Genomic DNA, 23,160 nt, shown 5'->3' on the forward strand with positions numbered 1-23,160 from the left:
TTTTTCTGAGTGTAGAAGTGTAAACTTTTCACTTAGCTCGCATGAGAACAATGCGTACGTTATGCTAGCAAAAAAATCCGTTGTCAATTACATACAAATACTTATTTACATTTATTTTACTTCATCCAAATTTGCCTTTTGATTGATGAACAAATCACTGATAACGTAACAAGTAACTAAATATTTACCAAGTATCGGAGCGTAGCAAATAAACAAAAGCGACACGGGAAATAATCAATTGTATTTCTGCTTGAAAACAAAGACGCATAAAAAACACGCAGGATTTGGTGTCTGATGCCTGTGTGACGCGGTTTTGGAAGAGAACAATTCAGTACGCTCGATCTGATATGAACACGCCGATATTTCTAGGTATTTTTATTGTGACGAATATTAGCAACACTAAGGGATACTATCATCTCTAAGCCAATACTAAGTAGTGACTTGTATGCACATCAACAAAACAATCATTATGTCTATACATACGCATGGGCTATGCGAGAAGCTATAATAATCGTGCATCTGTAGTTATAGCTGAGAAATTTATATAAACGGGTAGTAAATTCTAGAAATAGAAACGCCTAGAAGTATGCGAACGAGACATTATAGAGTATAAAAGGAGGTAAAGCTGATAATCAGTAATCAGTTTCATTTAAGCACGCTGTCTGTTGAGAAGTAGAAGTGTTATTGTGAAAGTGGTCTAATAAAGACCATTTTGCTTTATTGAATATTGGAGTTATTTATTCAACAGTTGAGTGATACGAACGTTAGCATAAGGTTGCAAATAAGCGGAATTGCAGTAAATTTGTTACATTATATTATCTTACTTTACATAGAAATGAGATTGACACTTAATTTGGATAAGCTACTTATATTGTTCGTCATTGGCCTTTGAACTCTGAGGTTTATTGGTCACAAAACACGGCGAGCGCCGTTATTTGATGGTAGTTTGCTCCGCCTACCACCCCGTAGATCCTTGGTTCAAGCCCTGGACAAAGTGATATCAACAATTTAGAAACATGTTTTTTCAATTAGAAATACGCTTTTCTACCCGGAGTGATATGGCAAACACTCCGAGTGTATTTCTGCCATGAAAAGCTTCGCAGTGATAATTCATTTGCCTTGCAGATGTCGTTCGGAATCGGCATAAAACTTGTAGGTTCCGTTCGCCAATTAAAAAGGGGCCCGACGAAGAGAAGCTCGGCCTAAAAACTTTCGAGGGTTATGGTGCCTTTTATTTATTTTTTTAAATTTAATTTCTAGAAGGCCCTTCTTTGGAAACAGTACTGTATTGCAGATATTCGATATGAAATTTTAATTAAAAATATATGCAGATATTTTGTTGTTGTAGCAGTGCTTTGCCCCATCTAGGGAGATAGGCTGCTAGAGGCGTTCGTTCCACATTGCAGCTGAAAAAATGGTTGGTGTTATGTGGGAAACGTCGCATTGTGTATGTCTGGATTGATTCTGGATAGGTAAGGGTTTGACCCTTTACAGTATCCAGATCGAGCTTGAGGTAGAGTGACGCGCGTTTCCCTGGGAAAATCGCTTTCCTCTTCTGAGAGTTCAGGGTATTTAACTTGAAGAAGGATTTTTGTGTTCTTCTCCTACACATGGCTGAGATCTTAGGTGTCGTATTTTCTCGTATTGCTTGCTGTTTGTTCAGCATTTGATTTCTCTCCCTAATGGGGAGTACTTTCGCCTCCCTGTGTAGGTGTTATAAGAAAACCGCCAGTATCAATTCTGAGAGCGGTGTTTTGACAGGCTTGTATTTTCTTCCAGTGAGTAACTTTCAGGCTCGGCGACCAAATCGGAGAAGTAAGCAGCAGACCATTTGCTTTGTGAGTGGTAATGAGCGTCTCTATATCTTTACCCCAAGTGCTGCCGGCAAGAGATTTGAGGATTTTATTACGGCTCTGGATTTAAGGCACAATTCCGGATACATACTCCGCAAAATATTGATTTTGATCGAACGTAGCACCCAGCATTTTCGGGTGTCGGTAGCGTAATGCCATCGACGTGGATGTCTAATATGGTCGACATTTGTTTTGTGCATGTTTTAAGTAATTTCGCCGACGATTTGGTCGGTGACAATGTCAGGTATAGCGAGGCGAAAAAACTGAAGAGATCAGGGATATACCTGTTTATTTTATTACATAAATCATCGATGGGTGGGCTGGGTCCTGTATCCATTATCGTGTAGTCATCGGCGTAGGATACAATGGTAACTCTTTCTAGTGGCGAAGCGAGCTTCGATATGTAGAAATTAAACCAAATCGGGGATAGGGCACCAACTTGTGCCACCACCTTGTTTAATTCTTCTGTGTTTAGATGTTACGTTCCTGAATTGCTCTGTCGATCAGACAGATTACTTGCGGTTCACGCTTTGAGACTAGGAAGAAGAGGGGCCCTTCCAAGTCTTGCAATAACGTGTCGAAGTTGACTGTATCAAAAGCATTTGAAAACTCTAGCGCTACAAACTAATTAATGCAGATAATTATCAAGTGTTTGGAGATGCGTCGCTTTGAAACAGTAATTTCTTCATTTCAGAAAAGATCTGATGAATGTAAATAAACACAGATTGAAGTGTCACAAATAGACCTTTAATTTTTAAATCCAGAAAATATAGATATGGCAGTTTTTTGTGGTTTTACAAATAAAACCTTATCGTTACTATATATTTTTTGGAAAATGCAAGACAGGGGCTTAATTTTTGATTCAGCATAATGCTCATATTTTTAAATTTAAGTACTAAATAAAAAAAACTGTAATTTTAAATATATTTTACATTTTCATTAACGACCCTGAAGTCCCCCGTATTCTAGAATCAAAGTGGATGCATGTATGCACGTACGTATGGCGTATACATGAGAGTACGCCTGTCACCCGGCAATATTTCTTATTTTATGTAAATAAACAGAGCCACTCACATTATCGTATACCTCGAATAATCTTGACGCCTAAAGGTAGGCAACACATTTGTATGGCCAATGTTATGTCTGTATGGATGCACATATGTAAATATATACAAAGCGAAACAACTATAGGGTTTTCATTAAGAGCAACTCGAAAAAACGCCACTTAAATATAAAAAGTGAAAGTAAGTAAAAATGTTTAAAAGGATTATTGGAACATTTTGAAAATCGCTTAGGCCGCTGTTTACAAAGAAATACTTTTGTTGCTGGAACTCGTTACTTAGGAAGAGGGAGTGACGAGCAAAGCGGACGTGCACCGAGTCTCTTTTGCTCGGCAACACGCTTTCCGCTATCTTTCTTCTTTTCATAAATTCTTTTAACTTCACTATTTCTCTTTAAATTTTTTGCGTTTTTATAGTTATTGCTTATATTTTATTTGATTTTTTTAAATATTGATTATTTCAGACTTAATTTTGAAATTTTTAGTGAATAAATAAATTTTTTAGAAAATTATTTAAACAAAATATCACGTATAATCAACAAAATATCACGTATAAACAGCTGTCGCCTTTTCCGTCCTGATGCCACGTTTTTTTAATTTTTCCCAAATTTTTAAATAAAATGAATAAAGTTGCCGTGTGTGAATGGAATGCGCAAGACGAAAAGAGAAATTGCCAATAACTATCATCAAATTTATTCGTTTGTAAACTCGGTCTAGTAAGCTAAAATTGTTCTATCATGAATTATAAAATGAAAGTGCTATTCACTTGGAATCAAATTTTTACTGTCCAAAATGCAGTATAATAAAGTAAACCCACAAAAAAAACTAATGATCAAACTAAATTGAAAAATTCACTTGCTGCGATTTGAAATTTTTAAGGTCATGCAAAAGAATAATCAAAATTTTTCTGTCATTTTGTTAGAATTAATGAGGAATTAACTTCAGCATAAAGATATAACTCCACACAATTTTTGAAAAAAAAAAACTTTTTATATCAACATTTTTTAGACATTTAAATTAATTTTTTTTTTTACTTTTATTTTTGCTTTCGGTTGGCCCTACAATTATTTGGAACAGGTTTTTGTTCATTAATCTTATAACTTTAAACGAGCAATTCTTATATATATTTATTTATTATATTTATTTAACAACAAACAGCGGTTGTACATGCAAGACAACAGTCTTTTAAAAGTACATCAACTAACATTAATTAACATAATAAAATTAAATAAAATGCATTAAACTTAAATTTAATTGAACTTATATCTAAGTAGAAAAAGCAATGGGAAAAGAGAAAAGAGAAAAAAACACAGAGAAAAAGATGAAAAGGACAGAAGGTGTAGACCGATAGTAGGAAGTAGTTATATAAAATCGCACTCATTAACTCGATTTAAAGTAGTTAAGTATAATTTCCTTGTAGTTATTCCTGTTCAGCACACATTTAAAAGACTCTGGGATGTTGTTCCACAGCCTCACAGCGTTGATGAAGAACAGTCTGGATGATGTCAGGTAGTTGTATTTCGGTATAACCAGATTATGAACCCTACCGGATTTTGTTGGATTTAACTTTTCATACAAATAGTTTGGGGACTTCCATTCCAGTTATTTGAATATGAACATACAGTTTCTAGCAGCAAGGTAGTCATGAATACTACAACCCAGAATATCGTTACTCCATTGGGATACGTGATCGAATTTCTTTAGACCATAAATATAAAGGCCACCGTGGTGTGATGGTAGCGTGCTCCGCCTACCACACCGTATGCCCTGGGTTCGCACCCCGGGCAAAGCAACATCAAAATTTTAGAAATAAGGTTTTTAAATTTGAAGAAATTTTTTCTAAGCGGGGTCGCCCCTCGGCAGTGTTTGGCAAGCGCTCCGGGTGTATTTCTGTCATGAAAAGCTCTCAGTGAAAACTCATCTGCCTTGCAGATGCCGTTCGGAGTCGGCATAAAACATGTAGGGGACCTACGGCCAATTTGTAGGGAAAATGAAGAGGAGCACGACGCAAATTGGAAGAGAAGCTCGGCCTTAGATCTCTTCGGAGGTTATCGCGCCTTACATTTATTTTTTTTATTTTATAAATATAACGGGTAACATTATTAAACAGGAAATTAATTTTGTGAGCGGAAATTGAATCAAGCTTGCTGTAGACAAGTTCAGCATACGTTATGCGGGGAATGATAAGCTGTTTAGCTAATTTCAGTCTAGTTTCCAAGGGCGTGAACGACGCAAACATTCTCAATATACGTAAGATGCAATACACCTTACTGACAGTACCATTAATGTGATCGCAGCAGGTCAGCCCAGAGTTGACGACAAAGCCTAAGTTTTTAGTTTTGTTTGAAAACTGTAGAGTACTATTACCAATAAACAGCTCTGGAATATCCTCAACATGCACTACTCTATTACATATTGGCAACACATATGACTTAGACGCATTAAGGCATAAATTGTTATCACTTAATAGGGACGTTGTTGAGTAGGGTTGCCATTTAGGATTGCCACGTATTCGAAATTAAAAAAAATGCATGAGATATGCCGATATGGGTATCAAACGAAAGGTATTTTCCTCCGCATTACAATAGGGACATTTTTGAGTAGGATTATCATTTAGGGGAGCCACCTATTCAAAATTAAAAAAAAAATTGCATGACATATGCCGATATGGGTATCAAACGAAAGCTATTTCACTCCGCATTACAATTGGGAAATTTTTGAGTGGGGTTGCCATTTAGGGTTGCCACCTTTTCAAAATTTAAAAAAAATTGCATTAGATATGCCGATATGGGTATCAAACAAAGGTAGGTCACTCCGCATTACAATAGGGACATTTTTGAGTAGGGTTGCCATTTAGGGTCGGGGTAGTTAGACGAAATAGTACTCTACTTACTCATATTCTATTAAAGCTTTAAAGGAGAACATCAAAGTTAAAAATCTTCGTAAACAAATCTTACACATGATTCGACTTAATTTTCTTAATTTCACACACGCTAATAAAATTGAATTGCAATATCAAGGCACCGTGGCAAATTCTAGTAGAATATATTTAAATGCATATTTTTGGCAAATATGAAATGAATAATTGCAATTTCTCACAGATTATTATTAGAAAGATTTCTCACCATAGTAAAAAATATCTCACCATGGTAATTTGCTACCGTCGAACACTAGAGGCATACGTTCAATTTGAAAACGACATCTAACCATTTAACTACTTACCAACAAATGGCGCTTTGGGAAGTAAGTTGACATTTAATTAAACTGACTATTAGTTGTCATTCGTGAAATTTGCAAGTTTATGGAATGTAATAAAATTGTGAGACTTTCATAGTGTATAACTAAAAAAAATTTTAAATTAATAATTCGGCGCATGAAGATACTCGACCTAAATAACTTAGTTCTCGATTTCACTAATTATCATAACAATCCCTTATACTATAAGCTGGAATTACCCATCTCAAATTTTTCATTCCAGTTCATTTTGCGGTTAGTGTTTGATATGTTTTTGAAATCTTTTTTTAAGGAATTCAAATATTGGTAAGTATAAATATTAAATATATGTACATATAAAAAAAGTAAAGTTTGATTAATGATGACATGTAGAACAAAGAATGTTATGCGGCATACTCGAATATTGCCGAGCAAAGCTCGGTCGCCCAGGTACTATTTATTATAATAAGAAAGATAATGAACTACCTTCCAAATTCGATAGTTCCTGCAGTTTGCGCTGAAATATATGCAAACAAACAATAACTCGATTACAAATATTTATTTAGAATGGTCCAATCAGTTTTAGTTTGTCAAAGTAGAAGTCGTAATTCTCTCAAAACTCGTATTTTTTTTTGAAATTTTTTTTCTAAAGGGCGTTAATATTTTCTTTCATAAAAAAATAAAATTATGCGTACTTCGTATGGAAGAAAGTATAAACTACCGTTCGGAAAAATTGTCAAACATCAATGTAAATTTTGAGAGGTTTTAATTTGATCTGGTTGCAAAACTGCGTACTCAAAATAAATTCTAAACTCTCAATAGAAAAATTTTATAAATTTCTTCTAAAACGGTTTAGAGACTGGTTAGCATAGTTTCAGTTGAACTTTTCATTAAAGTTTTTATTTTCTTTTACTTAAAGGTAAGTTCCGCTAGGTATTTATTAACTTTTTTTGTTTTTATTTTTTTTAATGCAAGAATGTATTCTTTGAAACTATTTGGTATGCAGGCCATGTTTGTAAAGCAGAATTACAAAACTCAGGGTCGTGCGTAAGGGGGGTTCAAACCCCTCTCATGGGCTTACAACGACTGAACTTTTTTCATAAAAAGTGGTAGATGGGAGAGTGCATTTGTTGACTGATAGCCAATAAAAATGGTGAATGTTTCTCTTTACTCCCGTTTCTATTAATTTTTATCGCAAAACTAGTCTGGACAATAACGGATGCTTAACAATACTTAATACAGAATGAGAGCAAACATTTGATTGCGACCGTCGTGGTGTGGTTGTAGCGTGCTCCACATACCAAACCGAGGCTCCTGGGTTCAACTCTCTTCTTCTCTCTCTTCAAAGTAACATCAAAATTAAGAAAAAAAGTTTTCTCAATTAGAAAAAACACTTTCTTAACCGGGGTCGCCCCTTCGAAATGATTTGGCAAATAACCCAAATGTATTTCTGCCATGAAAAGCTTCTCAGCGAAAAATCATCTGCCTTGAAGATGCCGTTCGGAGTCGGCATACACATGTTGGACCCGTCCCGCTAATTCGTAAGGAAAATTGACAGAAGCACGACGCAAAATGGAAAAGAAGCTCGGCCTAAAATCTCTTCGGAGACTACCGCGCCCTGCTTTATAATTATTGTTGTTGATTTTGAGCTGTGTAAACTACAAATTTATAATTTTTACTATATTTAAGCAATCTTCTAAGCCCGTATTGTAGATTATTTCACATTTTATCGAAATTAAACTTTTCACATAGCTAAGCTTTAAAATGCCAAACCCGCTTTCAAGTCGGAACTTTCTGTACCTAGGCATTTAGCTAATTAAAGCCTTTTTCACCATCTCCGGTTAGCGCTGACTGACAGTTTATTTACCAGAAATCATCCGGTTATCTGTCAAATAAACTGCCAGTTAGCGTTAACCGGAGATGGTGAAAAGGACCTTATTTGTTTAAGATGTATAGATTAATTGACCACTTTATAATTATAATTTGTTTTTATAATTATGGAACCTTTATGCACAAACCCCAAAGTGAGATGTTGGTGTTTTTTTTTTTTTTTTTTGTAAACACATTAATCAATCAAATAGAGGTTCAGTATTATCAGTGTATGTAAGTTGAAGTGCAGCTTCGGGAGAAGCTACCAGTGAATTTTGCAATATCAGCGACCCAAAAATTCTAGAACATTGTACCAGGGCAACTCTACATGTGTGCTACCCAACAGAGCACACCTTGCGTTCACACGCTCCATAAAATCAGGTAAGCAACTCACCATTGTTTAATTTTTTTTTTTTTTTTGTATTGTTTGGTCTTTTACCGGCAAACAATGCAAATGATCAAACCGCTTTTCATACGCTCACGCTCTCTTGTTTATTGCTTTATATGAGAGAATCACTTGAGGCGCGCACTGTTGTTTGGCAGCTGTGCTTCCAAGCGCTCCGTCACCAACAACAAAAACCAGCTGAGTTGCTACAGGAAAATATGCTCATATGGAAATATTCAGCATGTTGTTGGTTAAGTTTGCTATTCGTTGATGGATTTGAATTTTTAATATCCAATATCCAACTAATGTTTGTTTGCGACAGACGTGCACTGGTCGACGCAAGTGCGCCCAAGGGAATATAAAAAAATTAAAAAAAAAGTGAAATATTATAAAAGAAAAAAGCACAAGAAGCTATGAAACACGCAATGTCCAAGAGGCAAAGTGGGAATTTTTTTTTAGTACATACATTTATATTTACGTTTTGCTATAGTTTTTCGGTTATGCAGTGAAAATTATGAACGGAAATAATAAAAAAATTGGTGAAAAAATGAGGGAAACAAAAATAATAAACAGCCACAAAAAAAGTCGATTAGAAAAATACACTTTCTAAACAATGGCCTATGATTCAACAAGTGCGTGCGAAATTGGAATGCGACAATTCAAAAAACAAACGAATGTGGCAAAAAAAAACTTTGGCGAAATATTTTTTAAACTATGGCTTAATTTATTTTTTTTTATTTAACTAAGTAATAAAATCAGAAATAATAAAAAATTTAAAAAATAAACAAGCGATGCACAAGTTTGTCGATATTGAGTTATGAAAAAATAACAAAATTTCGATTAGAAAAATACACTTTCTAAACAATGGCCTATGATTCAACAAGTGCGTGCGAAATTGGAATGCGACAATTCAAAAAACAAACGAATGTGGAAAAAAAAAACTTTGGCCAAATATTTTTTAAACTATGGCTTAATTTATTTTTTTTTTATTTAACTAAGTCATAAAATCAGAAATAATAAAAAATTTAAAAAATAAACAAGCGATGCACAAGTTTGTCGATATTGAGTTATGAAAAAATAACAAAATTTCAATTGAACAAAAATTATTATTAAGCGGTGTTAAAGCTTATGAATTCTTATAAACGAATTTTGTGGATTTGAAAATAATGGAAAAAATTTAAAAAAAAAAGATGAAGACTTTGAATGTAGTAAATGCAGTTAAAAATTTAAAAAATAAGTTAAAAAATTAAAAATATGTGTAAAAACTTGTGAAAATTAATACAATGTTAATGATTAGTATTTTATTTAAATAAATAATTCAAGAAAAATAAAAAATTTACCAAAAAAATTTCCACAGTTGAAAAATTGTAAATAAAAGAAGTATTAAATAAATAAAGCTCTCTAAAGCTCTATTCTTGTTTGTTTATTTTATAAGATTCGTATATTTTTAACGTTTTTGACTTGAAAAAATATTTGACTTATATTGTCGCCCGCTTGCCAGAAGCATGAATGTGCCACAATGAAAATGTTGGGAAATCGAATTTCAAAGTTTATTGCTCCCTTAAAATTATAAGTATTAGTTTTTAATGTAAAAATGTATCAATAAAATATACTCACAATATGGTCTTTCAACTGAGATAACTTTGTTCGCATCCTTTTATTCTCCGAGATTTAGCACATTCATTTTTCCGCCACAAAGTTTTAAAACTGATCTAATTTTTTGTTAACACAGCTATACAAAAATTGGCGGCCACCGTGGTGTGATGGTAGCGTGCTCCGCCTACCACACCGTATGCCCTGGGTTCGCACCCCGGGCAAAGCAATATCAAAATTTTAGAAATAAGGTTTTTCAATTAGAAGAAAATTTTTCTAAGCGGGGTCGCCACTCGGCAGTGTTTGGCAAGCGCTCCGGGTGTATTTCTGTCATGAAAAGCTCTCAGTGAAAACTCATCTGCCTTGCAGATGCCGTTCGGAGTCAGCATAAAACATGTAGGTCCTGTCCGGTCAATTTGTAGGGAAATACAAGAGGAGCACGGCGCAAATTGGAAGAGAAGCTCTCTAAGGCCTCTTCGGAGGTTATCGCGCCTTACATTTATTTATTTATAGCTATACAAAAAAAAATCAAAGTAGCCGGATCACGTAATGCGGCTCATGTTTTCTGTGCCTTTTTATGCGCTCAGTTTGAATACGCTATAAGAATTAGCCCAACTGGTCATGGTATGGCCTTAGCTTCAAAAGACGTAAAAAAAATTCCGGAAGGCCAATTCTGTTGGCGGATTCGGGTTCAGGGCATTACAATACTTGGGAAAACATCCGTGGCTGTGACTCATAGAAAGTATGTATGTAAATGAAAAAAGTTACACATTAAATTTAATTTCATATACACTAATGTGTTTTATCTAAGATATTATTTCAAACTTAGAACTAGTTCTCATTTTCGGAATCAGAATCTTCTGAAATGTTGGTTTCGGGTTAAAGCGTCACGAACCGTGGTTGCCATTTAGATTTTTATAAAAAAAAATTATATTCTTTTTGATGACCAGTTTTTCGCACATTTGTTTCAAGTCTTTTAGTTTTGCCTCGGCGATAGGCAACGGCTTCGAATAAACCAGTTTGCCTTCAATTAAACAACGATGAATTTTTTTTCGGATACTTACTTTTTTTGGATATCGTTGTTTTATATCGCACAGCAAAGTAGTGCCGAACACCATTTTTTAATTATTATAGAAATGAATAAAATTATTAGTAAATATGAGTACGAATGTGTGCTATTCTTACTTTTTTTTTTTCAAAAAAATGTTGAGCCATATCAACGAATATGTCATACAAACAGGAACAGCATTACTTTGTGTCACATTCATTTTTCTGGCTCAACTTATGTGATTGAATTATAAATTCATGAAAACGGCATTGCAAATTATTGGGGTTTCCATGTAAGGTAGGAAGCTGTAGATTTAAGTAGAACCTAAATAATCTAAAGAGTAATCCAACGAAGCTTCTAACACAAAATTGGAAAATGTGCACATTCATGCTTTTGGCTAGCGAGCGACCGTATAATATGATAAAACTTTTAACACACAATTTATCTGTTCCATAAAAATATTATTTGTGAACTAAATTTGAGTTTGAAATATTTTTTTTAATTGAAATAGGAAAAAGGCTCTAATAAATTAAAAAAATTAAAGAAGTCTGAACACTTGAACATCAAATTTTTCACATTTATAATTGAGTTAGAGCCGAGGGCTATTTATCTTCTAATCAACCAAATGTATCTCAACCATCACAGCTTTGGATTGAAACATTCTCTACAAATTTTCACTGAGATACTTTTTCTTGGTGTCAAGGTTTACCGCAGACGTCGTTATCTAAATCTACATTAGCACTGTCACTCAAAAACAATTTTGGTGAATATTTACCTCGACATATTCATATGCCACATTCGCTTTATAGTATGGCTCTATCAATTGGAACTAGACAAATCACAAGTAATATGTCGTCCAAAAAGTCTTCAAAGTCATTCGCTTTTTCAGTTTCTCCCAAAAAATTTGGGATATATTTAGGATCCATATTCTTTATCACTCTAAATAGTAATAAAATTATTTGCTACTTACATGACACTATCTGGTACCGCTTCCAGTGGAATAACATTTTTCCCTAAATTCAAATCTTCAAGGCCCTTTGCAGATTTCTTAATGTAATTTTCGTTTTGAAATACAGCTTACAGACGATCACATTCACCACGTGCGTATTCGCAGCAGGGAAGGGCGTTTTTTGCATTTTAGCTAGGTGAGAGGGTTAGTTTCGGTATAATGTAAATGAACCTATAATAGGGGCGCGGATAATTGCCAAAATGGGGTAAAAAATATAAAATTCTACTGTACACTAGATTGAAATATTTCTGACTTGCAATAAAACTTTGCTTAAAAAAGTATGATTCCTTTCTAATATAAACAAAATTGTTTAAACAAATACAGCAATTTTCAAAAAAAAAAAAAAAAAAGAAGAAGTTTGAGTGTGTGTTCGCTGTCAACCATCCTTTCAAACATGCGCTCAGCGAGAGCATGCCTCCTGGAGAGGGAGCTTGAGAGAGAGAGGAATGGATAGAAAAAGAGTAGAAAGAGAGAGGCCTAGAGGAAGATAAAAATTGGTGAGAATAGAAGAAAGAAGAAACGGTGAAAAAGGGAGGGGAGTCAGAGATAAAAAATTCTTAAAAGTCATGCAGAGAAACCAAAATAAGGTCAGAACATCATCTGCCGCGACTGCCTACAATTTTATAAAAATAAAAGTGTTTAGCTAGTTATAATGAAATTGATTTAAAAAAAAATTGGGTATAACAAAAATTTTAATCAAAAAAGCCAGAAAAAAATAAATTGTAAAGTTATATATTTAGTATAAAAAACAAACAAGAATACACAAAATAAAAAAAAAAAATATTTTAATTATTTGCTTTTGTCCCATAGTGCAATTATTATTTGTTTAATTGGAAATATGCAGTTCATACTTTTACAAAAACTACCAACTCCCTATTTACCTTACGCTCCATATTTAGAGAGTGCTATTAACGGTTCTTGCCTGGAAATATAAACAAAATTAACAACAAAAGCGCATTTAATAACTAATCACTTCCTCTCTACAAAGCCAATAACAAACAACAAAACTAAAAAATAAGTTTAGTGTCAGTGCATTAAGTGAGCGGCGGTTGTTCAGCAGACTTTGTTGGCAACGTTGGCCGGCTGTTAGATATTTTGGAAGCCGTCTACATACATACATGTTAATATGTATATAAATATGATTGTATATACCCAAGTGAAATAAAGTGAACGTGACACGAATGTGATTAGTGAATGCTACTGTGAGTTAAAAAATATTAAAATAAAAAATTAAAATTATAAAAGCAGCAGGAAAAACTACCAAATAAAAAGACAGCTGTTGTGGCGGTAATTTGCATACCTTTTACAAATATACACACACACGCACATGCGTGCAAACTAACGCGTAAACGTGCACGCGCACATCAATCATGCAGACATCACCGAGCCCATCGCCGCCAGATTTCGATTTCAATTTGCCTTGCCGCTACTTCAAAAGCTCCTTTGCTCGTTCGCTATCCATGCACAATGGTGGCGCTGGCATGAACGACGATGCTAACGAGATGCAATGTAAATCGCTAGATTTTGACATTGGGCCTTATCGTAAAATTAGCACTTTTAACAGCAACAACAACAGCAATATTGACATACAAAATATTGACACCAAAAGTCTCGAGTGTCCGCCTTTGCCACAACGACGTCTACCAAGCACAGCAACAACAAACACCAAAAATGAGGCCGCCATCAGTATGAGCAAACATAATAATACTAACGCCAACAACAACAAAAACATGGCTTATTATGAAAGTGATTTAAGTGATGAGTCGATTGAGGAAGATGTAGAAAAACCACCAGCAATACCAGCACGTTGTCCCATTGTTGTCCCAAAGTCAAAGTCAGTGGGCGCATTGAATTTGCCGCCAAGACACCAGTCGCAGACACAAATGCAACAACAACAACATCAATTGCTGGCACAATTCAGGCATGTGGCAATTGCCGAGAATGCGAACGCCAGCGGGAATGTGGTGGCTGCTGCCATCAACCCAGCTACAACTAAAACAAATACTGCTGCCGCCGTCAACCCAACTTATGGGAATTTTAACAGGCCAATTAATCACAACAAACAACATAAACCGCAGCACCAACAGCAACAACAATATCAACAGCAATTGAATTGCCAAGCTAATAGCAACCACAGCTCTAATAGCAACAATAACAATAATTCACTAAATAGCGCAAGAATTGGCAAAAGCCGCTGCAATCTAAGCAACAGCAGGAATGTTTGGCCTACAGACCGCGATGCCTCACAGCAACAACAACAACAACACAACCAACATCAGCAGCGGCAACAGCAACAGCAACAGGTTTGTTATACCACATAGCTTTCTTACTTTTTATATTCGCCTTTCTATGTCAACACACTTCTATGAGTACATGTACAGTATTGTGCAATAAAATAGCAATAAGTTCTTAATTCATTTACTGTTAGCGAATATGACTTTTGGTCTAAAGGGAGCCAAAGCTTGAAATATTCGGCACAGAAGTCATTGAAGTCAGACTTTTGTGAAGCGCGCTGATAGAGCATGGGCGGGATCAGCAGCTGAGGCCATTTAACATCCTAGTTCAGATAACTTAAAGGTGTCGTAAGATCATACCCTTTATTAAAGGAACTAGAAGCATTCGCTAGAAAACGTCTTTTCATCCCGAAGCCAGGCACAAGGGGCATATATTAGACAAAGATTTCAGGCCAATGAGTATCTTTTCAAAGTTCAGCCTACTCACCTGAGAGGAAAATTTATGGAGACTGCTCTACATACAGTGGTCGAATAGCAGGTAAGTCCACTCTGCACAAAAAATTTGCTATGGAAAATGATTTCATCACCATGAGACGTGTCCCGAAAGAATCGGTGGGACAGTAGTGAAGAATCAAGAAGGAATTGGAACTCCTCCCAAATTTTCCCCGCGAGATATAAGGTGGGCTAGAGGATGCAGATTTATAAAAGCATGGTAACCACCCAGCAAAAGGGAACACAAGTGGTGTGAGAATTGTGTCATATGCTGCGCTGTCGGTGTAAAGGCTGATAGGAGCGGCAGAGTTTCCAAATCTCTAGGCAGCAATTAAGCTACGCCCCACACGACTTCTGGTATTTGCCAAGATGACGAAGTTAAGCTAATTGGGGGATTTTCCTTTTGGTCGTCAAACAAAAGCTGGTAACTAATTCAATCTATTTGAGGTTTTTATTGACAGGCCATCTCAACCTATTCTCACCTAGAAGTACCGGTACTGATTTTGGACCTTTTTTTCTGTCAACTCATGAAAATAATTAGGTGACTAAGGAATGTGGCTTTAAGTTAACTCCTAATTATTCTTCAATAGAAAGTACAAACCACTTACCTTTTAATTGCCTATAATAACTTAACGTCCAACGTACGTCGAAGAATAAGTTCGGAAAGCCTAAATTTCTATCTACGTTTGTTGATCGAAGTTTGGTAAGAAAGTGGGCCGAACACTGAAGAATCTTTATCAATGTACGTGATCACGTTGCTTTTTATGCAAACACTAGCAGACCAGGCAGACGTTGTTCTGCCCTAAATTTGGTCTATCTGCATACATCTTAATAAGCTCTTTCCGTCTAACTCTACCTCCCCCATCTTATATTTTTCTTAATCTTTTATTCACTCCTCCCTCCGTCTTTTTCGACTCATCTATCTCTATTTCGTCTCACTGTATCTCTTTCTCAGTCTCCTTCTCCTACCCTCTTTTCTCTTCTCTCAAGTTCTTCTCATTCTCCTTCATCTCTTATTGCCAGTCCCAGAGGGTGGTCCTAATCCCAGTCCCAGTCCGTCTCTGATCTAGTTCCCGGAAAAAAGGATCGTAAATACTAATACAGGCAAATTAATACACCAAATTTCAGGCATTTCGAATAGGACGTACATAGGTACATATATAGGTATGTGCTTATTTATCAGTTTTGCCAGGTTGATGCTACTAAATCGAATATTACAATGGAAATTACTTTAAAGCTCTCAGCAATAGCTTTCATTTGATATCCATAATACACACACATTGTACAGGTATCCGGGTCGACGTTTTGGCCTATATCTCAAGACCCTTGTCACTCAGCGATATAAAAATTACTCTGTACTAAAGCACACATCAACAGCTTTCATTTGCTATCCATATTATGCACACCTTCTAGGGGTATCCGGGTCCACGTTTTGGCCTATATCTCGAGACCCTAGTCACACAGCGATATAAAAATTACTCTGCACTAAAGCACACATCAACAGCTTCAATTTGATACCCATAATGTTAAAACACATCTTAGTATTACCCTGATCCACATTTTGGCCTTTATCTCGAGACCCTAGTCACCCAGGGATATGAAAATTACCCCGTAATAAAGCACTCATCAACCGCTTTCATTTGATATCCATTTTGTATAAACACATTTTACGGGTGCCCGGGTCCACGTTTTGGCCTATATCTCGAGACCCTAGGCACCAATAGGTATGAAAACTACACTGTACTAAAGCACTCATCAACAGCTTTCATTTGATATCCATTTTATATAAACACAGTCTATGGGTGCCCGGGTCCACGTTTTGGCCTTATATCTCTATACCTTAGTCACCAATAGGTATGAAAACTACCTTGTACTAAAGCACTCATCAACAGCTTTCATTTGATATCCAATTGTATGAAAACATTCTAGGGGTGCCCTGGTCACCCAGGGGTACGAAAAATACTCAGTATCAAAGTAATCATAAACAGATTCCATTTGATACCCATATTGTACAAACACATCCCAGGATTACCCAGGTCCACGTTTTGATCTCAATACACTAGCCAGAACGGGATACAAAGTATCGTATGTCCGTTCCCTGGTTATAAGCTATCTCTCCACCAATTTTCAGCCAAATTGGTTCATCCGTTCTTGAGTTATGCGTAGTGTAACTAACACGACTTTCTTTTATATAGTATTTTTCTAAAAAAAAATCATAACTCAAGAATGGCTAAACCGATTTGGGATTTCAAAATCAACTAACCATCATCTCTCCTTCCTGTATCTTTCCGACAAATTTCATGGCAATCTTTCTATCCGTTCTCGAGTTATGGAGTGACAATCAAAATGTACACTTCTTTTTATATATATAGATGTGGCTGTTTAGTGTGATGGAAGCTGTCCAGAAGTGCTACCAATGTAGAAAGAGTACTTGTATAACAGTACCGGTGGGCAAAGAAAGGAGACCTGTCCGACACTTTCCGTAGGGGAAAAAGAGGACCTAGTATAAAGAAGAGTAGAAAAGGAACTATCCGACTAACTATCAGGCATAGGCAATTTGTCTCTCCATAGGACATACTCAAACGAAAGGGATCATTCCCACCCATATAAAAGGATCAGTAATGGCTATAGTCGCATATTCCTATGCGACCCATTCCGGGTTCATCCAATACCTATCGCATTTTTTTACTAGGGCGGCCGGGTCAATGACTTCGACCAAATGACTGTGTCGCCATGAGCCCCGATATTAAAATATCTGACCACAAGTCTCCTATTCTTTTAGCTTTAGAAAAGCAAATTGGTGCAAAAAAAAATTCACGCACATCTAACTATAATGTAACCTAATTTAAAAATATTAACCTCAATACAACTCTAATATTTTCTACACTGTATCTCACATTAAATGAACTTTTTTTTATTTTTGGTTTGTTGCTTCGTCGTTCTGCTATTGTTTTTCACAACACTGTCACGTGCATATCTATTCCATTCTAGTTTTACCTCAAATAGTTCATCGTTGTTATTTATGTAGTGCTTTCATCGCATTTGCACGAGTTTTAAACGAGATTTTCTGCTATGATTTTTTCAATTTATTTTTCAACTTCTCTATTTAGGCACACACATACAAACAAACATATCTAAACGCATATGTGCAATAAATTTCCTTTTCTGGTGAAATCATTTCTATTTCAAACCTTTATGTCTAGCCGCGATATGGGAAAAAGTGGGCTTATTAATGATGGAAAACGGCTCGTAGAAATCTTGTTTGTTATACGAGAACAGCTATACGTTCCATTTATTCAACAATCGTTGGTTGAGTTTCATCTGGTTTATGAAATGAATTTTGGCTTTATATGGTTCTAATGGCGAATGTGTGTTTCGACCTGCTTTCGATTTGTCAATGGCTTTATTGCTCTTATTTGGTTAAGAAGTGGGAATTGTTACTTAATTATATATATGATTTAATGTGATTGTCTGTGTAATATCCCTTCGTGGTAACTTTATAACTCCGGGATCTCACTCATTTCTGGAATAATTTTGGAAGTATTGGCAAATATCCTGAATCTTACTTTTGCGCCGATAAGGGGGTTTAATATACCTCTCGTTCCTCTCTTTAGAGTAGTATTAAAAGCGATATTCGAAATGCCTTCTTTTTTTTAAAAGCGTCTGAAATCTAACTCAAATTCCATGTGAGAAATGGTAACCCTCAAATTCTTTGACTTTCCACCCATTTGAGCCCCATACAGAACATTGTGATATAGATATAAGTCCTAAAATAGTTTCAGTTTGATCCTAAAAGCAATCCCGGAAAAGTTATGTGATGGTCTGGAGATAGACCACAAAGTATTTCTGAAATGAGTGCGAAATGGCCTCAAATTAATCCCAAAATAGTTCCGAGACTTTCTAGAAACTGATGCTCGAGTGATCGGGGATAATCCCCGAGTGATCTCGCAAGCAATACTGTTATTATTCCAGAGTTATACCAAAGTTCTTTTGGCATGGTACTTAAACAGTGTTTTAAAGATATACGACACAATTCAGAAACGATGCCGTAAGAATTCCTGAAATGAAGAAACCTATCACAAGTTAGTTGAGAAATAATCCGAAATAATAAACCCGAAACTGTCCCCGAAATCGTCCCGTAACAAGCCTGAAACAATTCCGAAATGATTCGAAGATATAGATATGATCAAGAATAGGCAACAGTTAGCCATTGGAGCTTTTAAGCCTCTTGTACTTCTCGCACCCTGACACCGAGTGCTAAGTCGAGCCTTTAGATCCCATGGCGGAAATATACAAGATGGCGGCAGGGAGATATGCATACAAACACATACACAAATTCAATGTATTTTGGTTTTTGTAATTTGATGGCTTACTTAAATTGTACTGCGCCGGAGTAAGTCGACACTCAACCCTAACTAGCGACCAAAGAATTTAAAGTTGCCACTACAGGGAGCAGATAAGCCCGCGGAGCCTACTCTGGTTGTGGCTGAAGACGACAGGTCCGTACGTTAATCAGTCATTTTCATTGCGCCGGAAGTTGGAATGACAAATCAGATACATAAAAAGTATCAATCAGGTGATTTCCGACCAGCGCCTGTAGGAACCACAGAACCATACAATTGAGCTCAGTATGACAGAATAGAGGTTTACGCCGGTCACTTAATCGGCAGCGGCGGCGGCCGACAAAGTGATCGGCGCAAACCTCTGAATTGAATGGCTGGATTTCAGAGTATCATATTGTCCACAACTAAGGAATATGGAAACACACTGCTGACTTCAATGATATTTTTGACGATCTGGAACAATATAATTAACTTGCGGATCAGTATCTGGGAGTCTTGTAAAGCGAAAATTAAATAAAAATAATATTTATAAAGGTTTTGTTTGTATGTATTTAAGGAAGTCAGTCGACGTTTGGGCCATTTCGGAAATGTCCGCGGTTTTTGCCTCAAAATCTCGTGGATCGTTCAAAAAATTTTGGGAGTAGCTCCTTGTGGAGAGGGAGGAATACTTAAAATGGTCACACTTTTGTAGCGTAGTTTCACCGAAGGATATGTTCTTGGCTAACTCTAATACCCGACGTCGCCACGATTTCTTTAAATCATTTATGGCTACATGCTGGTCATGCACAAAGGCGACTTACGGTTGCTATCAATTATCTACTAAAAGTCATGACCCTCGTGGCACAGTTTTAACGATTAGCATCAATGTTAGCTTATTGTTGATCGTGACAAAGGGCGCATTCAGTTTTTTCGACTGTTTTTAAGAGCTACAGTTCCCGATGTGCGAACAGTAGCAATCCCGACCACCAGTCGCTACCACGCATCCCGGCCCTTATACCATATGCCAGCAAAGAAGCCATTGGACTTCGACTTCGAACTCATACCTTCGTCGACGTCACTTTCCTCGAAGCTCTAGGTGTAACTCCGAGGACATTCTGACGGATGTTTTTGTCCCGCTATGCTTCCGAGTTACACAAAAAAAAAACATCTTGAAACGTTAGGGAATAACTATTCGGTCAAGAATGCCGCCCTCGAAGTCATAAGCAGTCTAAGTGGATATCATTACGTAACTCATTGGTGAAAATCGTATAATCCTTGGCCCATCAATATAAAAAATAGTTTAGAAATTTAGACCAAAATTTGCAGACGTTTGTGTTCCATACATTGACCTCAATAGTCTACGTTTCCGGCCTTATGATATAAGAGCTCATTATGGATGACCGCCTTCAGTTTTCAGACAAGTTCGACTATCCCCTACGTTAGGGTAGTAGAACACCCGGTAATTTGGTCGACTGTTTTGAGAAAGCTTTTGCTTAACCACTTTGAGTGTTCTTGCGAAGGACAACGCCTAACCTGGTTAAAAAATGTGCCTACGTATTCACATTTGTAACTGGAGCCATCACGTGTAGGTCGTATTTAAACATGTTTGATAGGCTATATCCACAGTGATTCACTCCAAGGGACTAGTTGGGGATAGGGCAGCCAGCTTTAGGAAATGTCAAACCGGGATACTTGGGTGTTGAATGATGATGTGTGAAAATCAAAATTAAGATTTCAGACACTATTTTATAGTTAAGCAAATAAAGTTACTTTTCAAACCCTTCTCATACGTGCTGAAGATATATGCAACTTAAGTGTGAGCTGAGAATCATTTCAAAGGAGAATTTAAACCACTGGAGCCTACTAAAGGAGTTTGCATCACTGATTGCGCTTATTCTTCCAGCCAATCGGGATATAAAATTCGGCACCTTTTTCGCGCAACTTGCTTTTTTAACAACTTGAGGACAATTTGAAAATACATATGTTCGACTTGGGACATTTTATTTAAATTCATTGTATTTTATTAATTTTTTGAAAAAATTATGCGAAGTGGGCATTTAAATATATTATAGGCAATTTATTGCGAAATTTTTGGATTTTTATATTATAACCTTTTTTTAAGTGTTTTGTTTTAATAACTGGGTGAATTCGGTGATACGAAATCCGTGTTAAGGTGGCATTGAAATCGCCTGTTTTCTCAAATAACTTTTGAACGGTTAGAAAGTGTTAAATTTCGCAATTGGATTTTTATAACTGGCAGTGATGCGCATCCCTTGATACCCCTTTCGACCATATCGGACCAATTTTCGAGATGAACAATAAATGGCCTAGACAGTCTTAAAAGAGTAGAAAATATAATAACGCGCCGAGCGCCGCCGCCGCGTCGATATTTTTGACATCCGGCGGCGGCGGCGGCGTTTATCGGCGGCGTATATCTCTATGATAGAAGTATGGGGGTAGTTTAAAGTCCGTGGCTTTAAGCCAAATCATCACTATATCAACCAATTTCACGTTCAGTATTGCATTAAACTCATATAAACCCAATACTTCTTTTTAGTCTCACGAAATTACAATGAACTTCAACAAAAATTTCGATTAAACCCGTTTCGCTTCACGCGTTAGGCTGCATAAGTAAGAATTTAGAAAGAAAAACAAATTCAGTTTTCGTCTTTGTACCCTCAATCAGCAATTTGTATTTCATCTAATAAGTTAATAATCGTATTGAATGCTCACAAACTCCTCTACCTTATTTTTATGTAAAACGTGAAATCGTAGCGCACCAAATCGATGCTAAAAGCACTTTTACCAATAAATCAAATCAATTATTGCAATAAATGAATAATTAAAACCGTAAATGTTAATTTTTCCTTTACTAAATTTGGTAAAAGACTAACAGTGAAGTATTAAACAACAAACTAAAGTGAATGAATGATAAATTACTCCAAGCTGCGCATGCGCAGTTACCACTTTTGCGCATCAAATCAAAATCTATGATAAATATGAGTAGCTACCCCACTGTGATTGACTAGCGGAGTTGCTGCGGTTGCAGTTTACAATTATTAATATGTCACTGGAGTGCTAAAACATGTGGCTCAATGTGGGAATACCATAAAGTACATTGGAGCAGCACTCTGTGTGGCCTTTTGATTTTAGTATAACTAACTTATTGTCGTTGCTTTGTTTGATTTGGTTTAATGCTTTTGGTGTGGTTAAATGCGGATAACAAATACTCTGACTTAAGGATGTTAAACACATTTTCCATGGTTGTTTCTAGTATGAGAATTAGAAGAAAGTTTGAAGGAACATAATGAAGTGGACAAGCATTTTCAGGGCGATGCTTAGTCCCTCACTTATGCTTAGGCTCTCACTTCTTCGTTCGTGCACTCTGGACGTCATGAATAATCTGGGTGCCAGTTTTGAAAAATAATTTGTGGTCTTGCAAAGCTTTGAATTTCCTTCCAATGAGTTTCTGAGCGCAGTAATCGGATTCGATTAGCCGCTATTCAAGGTTTGGTGAAACGAAAAGTAACCTTGGCCGTCTAATACCGAAATATGGACCCATCATCAGCAAAAATCAGATGTCCAGTAAGCTACAAAAAAGAGCGTGAGTACCCAGAACTCGTGATGTTGTGTAAACATACATATATGTGAATTGGCTAGAGTTCGCCAACGGGTTGAAATTAAATTGCGCAAGAGTTAACTTTACAAAAAAACAAAAAATTGGCTATTCGCAAAAAGCTTCGAAGTCTTCTTATGGATAACAATCAATACCGGCAATTTTTGTTTTATAATCGTCTTGTTATCGATATCGAAATTATCGGCTTGATATGGGTTACGAAAGTATCATCGATTATATGTATATTTAAGTTTTATAGGAATATAATAATTCGGTAGCAGGTCGACACGTTGGTAATACTTCGATAACATTTCGATAGCGAACAGATAACATTTTGATAATATATAATATAATATATATAATAACAAGGCGATAATAAATTGGTAACTCTCCCATGAAATCTCGATAAGTTTTCTATAACAAATCGATATTTTTTTGACAACATACCGATAAATTTTCGATACTT

The 23,160-nt window shown here is 36.0% G+C and overlaps 1 protein-coding gene across 1 annotated transcript in view; it reads left to right on the plus strand.

Moving 5' to 3' along the window:
- The first annotated feature begins 8,688 nt into the window (after positions 1 to 8,688).
- LOC137253404 (probable serine/threonine-protein kinase cdc7) overlaps positions 8,689 to 23,160 on the plus strand; it is a 143,688-nt gene continuing 129,216 nt past the window's right edge. The window contains exons 1-2 of the mRNA XM_067790254.1: positions 8,689 to 8,821; positions 12,841 to 14,333. Of these exons, the coding sequence (XP_067646355.1) occupies positions 13,401 to 14,333 (933 nt within the window). The 5' untranslated portion in view covers positions 8,689 to 8,821; positions 12,841 to 13,400. The remainder of the gene's footprint in view (positions 8,822 to 12,840; positions 14,334 to 23,160) is intronic.

The sequence above is a fragment of the Eurosta solidaginis genome, chromosome 5 (genome assembly GCF_040869045.1).
Source record: "Eurosta solidaginis isolate ZX-2024a chromosome 5, ASM4086904v1, whole genome shotgun sequence".
NCBI lineage: Eukaryota > Metazoa > Arthropoda > Insecta > Diptera > Tephritidae > Eurosta > Eurosta solidaginis.